The 8,850-nt window shown below is 40.1% G+C and overlaps 1 protein-coding gene across 1 annotated transcript in view; it reads left to right on the forward strand.

Annotated features, from left to right (window-relative positions):
- ddx54 (DEAD (Asp-Glu-Ala-Asp) box polypeptide 54) overlaps positions 1 to 7,276 on the forward strand; it is a 7,694-nt gene extending 418 nt beyond the window's left edge. Inside the window, exons 2-20 of the mRNA XM_035667982.1 lie at positions 679 to 805; positions 938 to 1,008; positions 1,101 to 1,289; positions 1,475 to 1,524; positions 1,613 to 1,654; positions 1,756 to 1,851; positions 1,951 to 2,072; positions 2,236 to 2,297; positions 2,907 to 3,038; positions 3,130 to 3,340; positions 3,482 to 3,613; positions 3,724 to 3,945; positions 4,037 to 4,110; positions 4,188 to 4,394; positions 5,029 to 5,177; positions 5,272 to 5,385; positions 5,498 to 5,611; positions 5,734 to 5,849; positions 6,667 to 7,276. Coding sequence (XP_035523875.1) covers positions 679 to 805; positions 938 to 1,008; positions 1,101 to 1,289; positions 1,475 to 1,524; positions 1,613 to 1,654; positions 1,756 to 1,851; positions 1,951 to 2,072; positions 2,236 to 2,297; positions 2,907 to 3,038; positions 3,130 to 3,340; positions 3,482 to 3,613; positions 3,724 to 3,945; positions 4,037 to 4,110; positions 4,188 to 4,394; positions 5,029 to 5,177; positions 5,272 to 5,385; positions 5,498 to 5,611; positions 5,734 to 5,849; positions 6,667 to 6,950 — 2,514 coding nt within the window. The 3' untranslated portion in view covers positions 6,951 to 7,276. The remainder of the gene's footprint in view (positions 1 to 678; positions 806 to 937; positions 1,009 to 1,100; positions 1,290 to 1,474; positions 1,525 to 1,612; positions 1,655 to 1,755; positions 1,852 to 1,950; positions 2,073 to 2,235; positions 2,298 to 2,906; positions 3,039 to 3,129; positions 3,341 to 3,481; positions 3,614 to 3,723; positions 3,946 to 4,036; positions 4,111 to 4,187; positions 4,395 to 5,028; positions 5,178 to 5,271; positions 5,386 to 5,497; positions 5,612 to 5,733; positions 5,850 to 6,666) is intronic.
- The last annotated feature ends 1,574 nt before the right edge of the window (positions 7,277 to 8,850 follow it).

An 8,850-nucleotide genomic window follows, 5' to 3' on the forward strand; every position in this document is an offset into this window, starting at 1 on the left:
ATTAGATAATCACATAGATTGATCACATGTGTATTAGATCAGTGGCAAGAAATAGGCCATACAATAATTATCATGATACAGGGGTTACGAGCAGTATATTTTCATATTTTCCGATACTGTAAGAAAGAGGATATATTGTCATTTTCTTTTCAGGAACACTGTCATAATATAAAGAACACACCACCATATGCATAACAAGTTAACTTTTTTATGCAACCAAAATAGTAGAATCTGTATTTGTATTTATCGCCTTCTGTCCCTGTAATATCCAACAGCTTAGCTCTCTGTGTTTACAATACTGATATCTAGCAGTTGTGGGTTTAAACACAAAATTTAATGCAGTGTTTGGGGGAACTGATACAATATCACAAAACAAAATACTGTATATTTGTATATATAATCTGTATAGTATATAGAGGGTATTATGTAAATAATACCACAACAGTCTGTTACTCTTCTAGTCAGTCAATTAGTTATGCTAAGGAATCAATCCCTTACAGTCTATCGCCACTCAAAAATGTTATTGCTTCACTCATGTTTGACCATCACTGTGCAGAAATGGTAGTCTGTTTTCACATTCATGTGCTGAAGGAGAAAGTTTCTCTGTGCTTACCAGTAGATACCAGTATGTATATTTATTCATTTATAATATAACATGTTTTCTTATGGGTCTCACAGCCGGGGAGGAAACTGCAGCGGTTCCCCGCCTCTGCAGACTGCCTGTCAGATGTGGAGCCTGACACCAGGCAGCTGGTTAGAGCTCAAAACAAGAAGAAAAAGAAGTCTGGAGGCTTTCAGTCCATGGGTAAGACCCAGTTCCCCCAGCTGCCTGGTCACTGGTTAATTACAGTATTGGAAATCTACCTGTACATATTCATTTGTGCTCTGAAGTCTGATCCACAGCAATATTGTTGAGCTATATTATGTATGCTTTCAGGTCTCAGTTACCCTGTATATAAAGGCGTCATGAAGAAGGGTTACAAAGTCCCTACACCAATTCAAAGAAAGGTAAGTCAGTACCACTTCAGGATCCCTAAGATCAAACATTTTTGACGTCTAACAACACCATATTTGATGTATCCAACTCTTCACCACTTTAGACTGTCCCGGTGATTTTGGATGGGAAAGATATAGTAGCCATGGCTAGGACCGGCAGTGGTAAGACAGCTGCCTTCCTGGTTCCCATGTTTGAGAAGTTGAAGGCCCCTCAAGCTCAAACAGGAGCCAGGGCCCTCATCCTGACCCCCACCAGAGAGTTGGCCCTGCAGACCATGAAGTTCACAAAAGAGGTCAGACTGATGAGTGTTTACTGTTTACTTACTGTGTTCAAGTTGGCTGATATTACATGTATTGCTATGTTTTCTGGGTTAAACAAATTAGTTGGTTAATCTGCTTGGTCTTTGGAGACAAGAACCTCTGTGACTATTATTCAGCGCTGTCCCTGATGATTTGTTTCACTGTGTTGTGGTGTTAGTTGGGAAGATTCACTGGCCTCAAGACTGCCTTGATCCTCGGTGGAGACAGGTGAGTTAATGCTCAATATTTTTCTGCTGTTACTTTATTTTTCTGCTGTATTCTGAGTATGAACGTAAATGCCTCTGCTCTTTTCCAGAATGGATGATCAGTTCGCTGCTCTTCACGAAAACCCTGACATGTGAGTGTTGTGTCATTGTAGTGCTAAAGGATAATGTTTTTCTTCCCCCATTCGTGTGCTGTAGTGTTGTAGTCCTGATCTCTGTACTTTCCCGCCCCTAGAATCATCGGTACCCCCGGTCGTCTTATGCACGTCATCACAGAGATGAACCTGAAGTTGCATAACGTGGAGTATGTGGTGTTTGATGAAGCTGACAGGTGAGACACTTATTATAGACACTCATATTTTCATTTCACTATTGGTATTCTTGTGTATGCATGTATGTGTGAACGTGCCGGTGTTCTTCCTCCACTCAGGTTGTTTGAAATGGGTTTTGCTGAGCAGCTTCAGGAGATCATCCGGAGGCTCCCAGACACCAGACAGACCCTGCTGTTCTCTGCCACTCTGCCTAAACTGCTGGTGGAGTTTGCCAGAGCCGGTGAGATCAACACTCAGTTCTGTTTTACATAACGTCCATCATGATTGAAGATGTTTTTAAAGCACATCATCTTAATCATCCTAATAATATGCAGAATAACATATTTCTGCTTAAGACTCAAGCTTACTAAATAATCTTTGTGTTTTTTTTTTTATATTTCCAGGGTTGACTGAACCAGTGTTGATTCGTTTGGATGTGGATTCTAAACTCAGTGATCAGATTAAGGTAAGGAAAGGACACAGTTTATTAAACATGGTGTAATAATTTACATGGTGTTCCACTGATAGAAATCATGTTTTTAAATGAATTCATACTGTTATTATGATAAAACAAATGAAAGATCTGCTCAATAAGAAGAAACATGTGGCTGAAGAATTGTGATGTCAGCAATCTCCATCTGAGACCTCTGTTATTAATTTATTTTAAGTTTTGTTAGTTAAAATATAACACGATGTGTTAAGCAGTGTGTCTCCCTGTTTCCCAACATTTTTCAATAGAGCTGATAAGCATATAATTGATTGTTCAGACTTAGACTATAAAATAAGGACCATGAAATTACAGCAAAAAGCTTTTTTCACCACAACCTACAGTTGCTCTGCGAGTCCATAGGATCACAATTTGCCTCATCACCATTCAGTGTTTTCCCCTGACACAAAGTGTGTTACACTGCCATCAGGTGCTTTTTACAAGCTCTTACTTACTCGAAGAGTGAGAACGTAATAACAAGACCTTGTGCATTCAATTCTGAGTGTTAAAGGTGCACGATTTGTCTAAATCCTCACTTCAGGTCTGTCCAGCCCTTACAAAATCTTAATTTCTCTGGCTTTCCCTCAGCTGTCACTTTTCCATCTGCGTGCGGATGACAAGCCGGCACTGCTACTTCATCTGCTGAGGAATGTTGTGAAGCCTCAGGAGCAGACGGTGGTTTTTGTAGCCACCAAACACCATGTGGAGTACGTCAAAGAGGTGAGATACAGCAGTCTAGCTCAGTCGTGTCTCTTTGTGTGTGTATTTTCTTTATATTTTCTAAACGGATATGTTTTGTTCTGATCTCCAGCTGCTGACTTTAGAAGGCGTGGAGTGTGCCTACATCTACAGTGCACTAGATCAGACTGCCAGGAAAATCAACATCGGGAAATTTGTGCATCGGAAAGCCATGGTGCTAATTGTGACTGATGTTGCAGCTCGTGGTATAGACATTCCCCTGCTGGACAATGTCATAAACTACAACTTCCCCTCCAAGCCCAAGCTCTTCTTGCACAGAGTTGGTGAGTGGCTTATACACTGATATTTTTATTATTTATTTATTATTTTATTTTGGACCAAATTTCAATTAGGGAAAGAAGTGATGAGGTTGATATGATGATTGAGGATTTGGCCATCGGTCATCACCTGTCTTTTCCCATCAGGCCGTGTGGGACGTGCTGGGCGCAGTGGCGTAGCCTACAGTATGATTAGTCAAGATGAGATGCCTTATGTCTACGACCTTCACCTCTTCCTTGGAAGGCCTGTTCAGTTCGCCACACCTGAACACACAGAAGGTAGGCTAACGCCAGTCTACTGAGGCTGCTAGGTCTCGGTATCTCGGTCACAATCTTTACCTCTCTGCTGTCACGTTCTCAAATCTAAACTTCCCCTCCCCCTCCTCCAGATTCCGAAGGTGTGTTTGGTCGGGTCCCTCAGAGCATCCTGGATGACGAAAGTGCCCATCTGATCACGGCTCACGAAAACTCCCTGGACCTGGAAAACCTGCATCGCGTGTCAGAGAACGCCTACAAGCAGTATCTCAAGTCTCGACCAAACCCTTCGCCCGAGTCCATCAGACGGGTCAAAAGCACAGACATGTCCATCATGGCTGTCCATCCACTGCTAGGTCGGTTTGGAAGAGGATGAACTGTGAAGAGAAAAGTGATAATAATACTCAGGCAGTATCTGGTAACAGCATTTAATTAATCTTGTTTCAGGGTCCGGTTTGGAGAAAATGGAACTGGAGCGCCTTCAGATAGTTGATGCCATCAAGGGGTACAAATCCAAATCGGTGAGTTACTGTACATTAGGTAATAATAAAGATATCTCAAAGTGCTGTGCTACAAACCTCTTTATGTCTTCTTGTAGACTATCTTTGAAATCAACTCTAGCAGTAAGACACAGGCTAGTGGGGTGATGCGGACCAAACGCTCCAAAGACACGCGGCTGGTGGACAAATTCAGCAAACAGAGAGACAAGCTGGCGGCAGAAACCCAGATGCAGCGGCCTATCAAACCCAGCACCGCCGCAGATGATTACGCACACTCTTCAGACCAAGAGGACGATGACCTACAGGTAAGACACTCACACACCTCTGTGATATTGTGATTTAAAAACCAACCATCTACAGCATGTTTCTTCTAGAGCATTTTGTCTAAGCTCTGCATGTGGAGAATATAGCCGAGACACCAGAACACCGTCTGTTCTGGTCATTGATAGTTCCTTCAGGTGGAAGAAATGTAATTTACCACTGTCCCTCATTCAACTCAAGAAAGTAAAAAGGAGCGTCTGATCATCCATTATATGTCCAGAGACAGTAGGCTGCAAAAGTTTTTTTTTTTTTTTTTGTGGGTATAGATTCGATTTTGTTTTGTTTTGTTTTGTTTTGTTAAATGTCAGAAAATAAAGAAAAATAAGAGATTATTATCACATATGATTAAGATGAGCAGCAAATTTTCATCCCAATTGAGATGCCACAATGAGGGAATGTTTTTGCATTTGTTCTTTGAAAAATGTCTTCAAAGATTATTTGTTTATCAAATTAGTTCAACCAATCAATTATTTGACATTTTGAAGACATTTTATAAAACTGTAAGAAGTGTCTGCAAACTTTAATAGGACATATCAGAATCTAAAATGATTCTGAATATTCTGAATGATCAAAATTCAAAATCAGTTTTGAAATGTAATTCTTCTCTGTATCCACCAGGGGGTGTTCTCTGAAGTGGTTGGTGGAAAAAGGAAAGGTCTGCAGGGAGACAGGGAAGAACGGCCAAAAAACAAGAGAAGCAAACAGTCGGGCAAAGACGAGGAGTTTTACATCCCCTACAGACCCAAAGACTTCAACTCTGAGAGAGGGTAAGGGATGAACCGTTAAAATGAAATCAGACGTGATTTAAAATGAATCATCTGTGTGTTTCTAACCTGTGGCTCATGATCTGTGTGATGTTAGGTTAAGCCTTGGGGGAGAGGGCACCGCTTTTGAACAGCAGGCCTCCTCGGCTGTCCTGGACCTCATGGGAGATGAGGGAGAACGGCTGAACCAGCACAAAAAAATAATGAAATGGTGAAAATTTAAGTTCATTTAAAATCTTTCTCTCACCTCCTCTTCCTGACACCAAATGCTTCTGTTTTTTGCCATTTCCTACTATAATGTAGTGTCTGTCTGTAATTTGTAGGGACCGTAAGAAGAAGCGCTTTGTGACACAAACAGGAGGAAAGGATGACCAGAAAAAGAGGATCAGGACAGATGGTGGACAGGTCATCAATAACAAGAAAAACAAGAAGAACTTGTATCCTTTCAACAAAATGTTGTTGTATTTACTTGTTTACTTGATTCCTGCTGTTACTCTCTATCTCTCTGACAATATTTAGTTGTATTGATGAAATGTTGTATGACTTAACGACGCCTCAGTTACGAAGAGTGGAAGAAAAAATACAAGGTTGATGATGGAGGATCTGGCTCAGATGGAGAAACAGGACGAGGACGAGGAGGAGGAGGAGGAGGAAGAGGGAGGAGGCCAGGAGGAGGTAGGAGAGCATCAGTACTCTCAATTTGAACACTTTCAGTAATCCATTACAGCCAATGGACTGCTTTGTTAAAAAAGTAATTATTACTAATAATAACAACAATAATAATAATAATAATAATAATAATAATAATAATAATCTACTAAATAAATCCAAAGGTTACTCATAGGTAAAATTATGAAATTACATTTCTTACATTTATCTGTTAAATACAGGGCTACAGTCTACAGCTGCTTAGCTTAGCACAAAGCCTGGAAATGGGGAAACTGCTAGCCTGGTTGTAATAAATTCCACTTGCCTGCACCTCTATGACTCTCTAATTAACACATAATATCTTGTTTGTTTAAACTTTGGTACAAAAGCTGAAGCTTAAAATATAAAATGTTCTATTTTTCAGGGGTTATATGACTATTTATGGGCTCTGAGCAGTTCCCAGGCAACCAGCAGAGACTCCGGGAAGTTAATAGTTGAGGGCAAAAAAGTCACATAACCCCCTGTCAAATTGTAGTTTTACATCTTACATCTGGAGAACAAGATTTATATGCAAGGGAATCTCTACAGCACTACAGTACTTAATTATAATGCTGTTTGGTACATACCCCAATAAATGTTATGTTTTTTTTCCTGTGAAAATTAAAATTGTGATATTCTAATGATAAAAATGGCACTGTTGTTTTACTGACTGTTATATTGCCATTTTGAATCCAGAAAGAAAAGTCACTTATCTTTAATATGTAAAATGCTGTTTATTTGTTTTTTCAGTTCCACGTACAATTTCTTTTTCTTAATCCTTGTTACTGTATCATCTGTGTCTCAGGACGTGGTCGTGGCCGTGGAAGGCAAGGTCCTAACTTCCAGAGCCCTAACTTCCAGAAGCCTGGAGGACTACAGCAGACGCCTGGTGGCCGCAGAGTGCGCTCAGAGCTGAAGACGAGTGACCAGATCATTAAGCAGCGCAGAAAAGAGCAGAAACACCGTTTTCTGCAGAGCGGAGGCTTGAAAAATGTCCGTTCCAAGAACAAAAAGTGGCTTGGAGAAGTTAAGAAGTCAGGTTTTGGACGGGGTGGTCAAAAGAAGGGTAAGATGAGGAAGAGACTCTGAGAACAACACAGAGGGATGATGGTGTGAGATGGTTGAGATGGAGGCCACCACGAGGGACTGGATGATGACCATTATCTTAACAAACCCCCTTAAATAACTTGACCCAGTCTTTCATGACTGTGAGTTAAAGGAGTTGAGAAAAGCATTTCTAGACCCTAGAGATGAACTTAACTTTTTTCCATCATTGCCTACTGAACTCTGATACAGAGTATGTATAAGAACGATCCAATGTACTGGATTGTCCTCCTTTAAGTGTATTGGCAGATGCAATGTCCTGAGATATCTCTATACTATTAACTGTAGGCAAAATACATATAATGAGGTAATGTTCTGTGTCGTCTTCATTTGCAGTCAGTTACACGTTAATGCAACAACCAAAAGTGTGTTTATGATGGTGTTTCTTTAATGCACTTTTCTTCTACAGATCGTTTTCTGAAATTAATCCTATTAAAGAGGTACTGCAGTGATTTTAATATTCCACTTTCATAAAGTGTGGACACTTGAGAGAGACCTTTTAACTAAATAACCAATATGTCCTTATTTTTAGTTTTCACTACAGGTCAAGCTCCCATAATGCAACCAATGGTATCTTTCCTTGCCTGGTAAACACCTACATCTTTCAAACTCTATTCCAGTTTGTAATGCAGGCTTTTTGTTAAAAACATGACGTCTCTATGGGAAAGCATTGTTCAGAGCCACAGATGACATTATACGACTGTTTTACAGGCTGAGTAGTACTGGCTTAATTCTAGTCTTTGAAGGACTATAAACTAGGATCAAACAATCTACAGTTGAAGACTTTCTACAATGCATCTAAATTGCTCCGTCAGTTCTGTTGTCCAGCAGAATAAAACTAAAGTGAATGAGGACATGTTTGATGACAGCCACTCAGAGGCAGCCTCTGTGCGTGAGTTCACTCCTTTAGGAAATAAATAGTGTGAAGTTTGTGTGCTAGAAAGCTGCAATGATATGGCAGCTGTCTGGGGATCCTGAAGTCTCCCCTCTCTGTTTAATGAGGGGAATCTGGTGTCTGGAAGAATATCTTTAAGATCTGAGACACTCCGTCTACATATGGGATGACAGTTTAGCTCCATTAAACAGGGGTTATATTATCAGGGGATGTATGGACTGACTTACTCAATCTGGTGTCCTTTTGTACATTTTATCGCTATTTTAATGAAAGCCCAGTCTTAGCAACCACAGGCTGTTTGATGTCACTTTGTTCTCTGCCTTTGGCCTTGGTATTTGTTGATATGCCGTTTCTTCCTGCTGGTGTTAAGTCTGGACTGCACCCAGTTTTTGCTCCAGTGGATAGTGTGAGTGGAAAAATGAGGTACTGGTTTGTGTGAGTGGGTTTCTGTGAACCTCAAAATGAATTCACCCACTTTTTTAGGGAGACAGCACAGTCAAAAAATGTCTCAATTCATCTCCTCTGTAAAAATATCCACTAAATGAATGTGTTCAGTGGCACCCATTCTGTGATATGTTCAAGGTTACTTTACGAAACATTAGAGCATCTTCATAAGGTACAATGCTGCACTCTTTTGGTGGGAAACTAGCACTGCAAGTGTATCTGAGCATCCCAGAAGTTGTATTCTGTTTATTCACCATAGCTTATGGTAGGTCACTTGCCTGTGTGGCAAGGGAGAACAGGAAGAAGAAAGGGGGGAAATTGAGATGGTATATATGCTAAGAGATGAAATTCAGCTGCCTTGAATCTGAATCCAGATTCAGTTTGGATGCTTAAGCAAAGACATAAAAACAATTTTATCCAGAGACTACAAATTGTAATTTATTCACAATTAGTCAGGTCTCAATTATCACTTACAATTCTTAGAAATATATTTCTATGTGTGTAATATTAGAATTTAAGAGAATGCTATTTATTTATTTATTTATT

This window comes from Morone saxatilis, unplaced genomic scaffold (genome assembly GCF_004916995.1).
Source record: "Morone saxatilis isolate NCDOM2014 unplaced genomic scaffold, NCSU_SB_2.0 Contig21, whole genome shotgun sequence".
Lineage (NCBI taxonomy): Eukaryota > Metazoa > Chordata > Actinopteri > Moronidae > Morone > Morone saxatilis.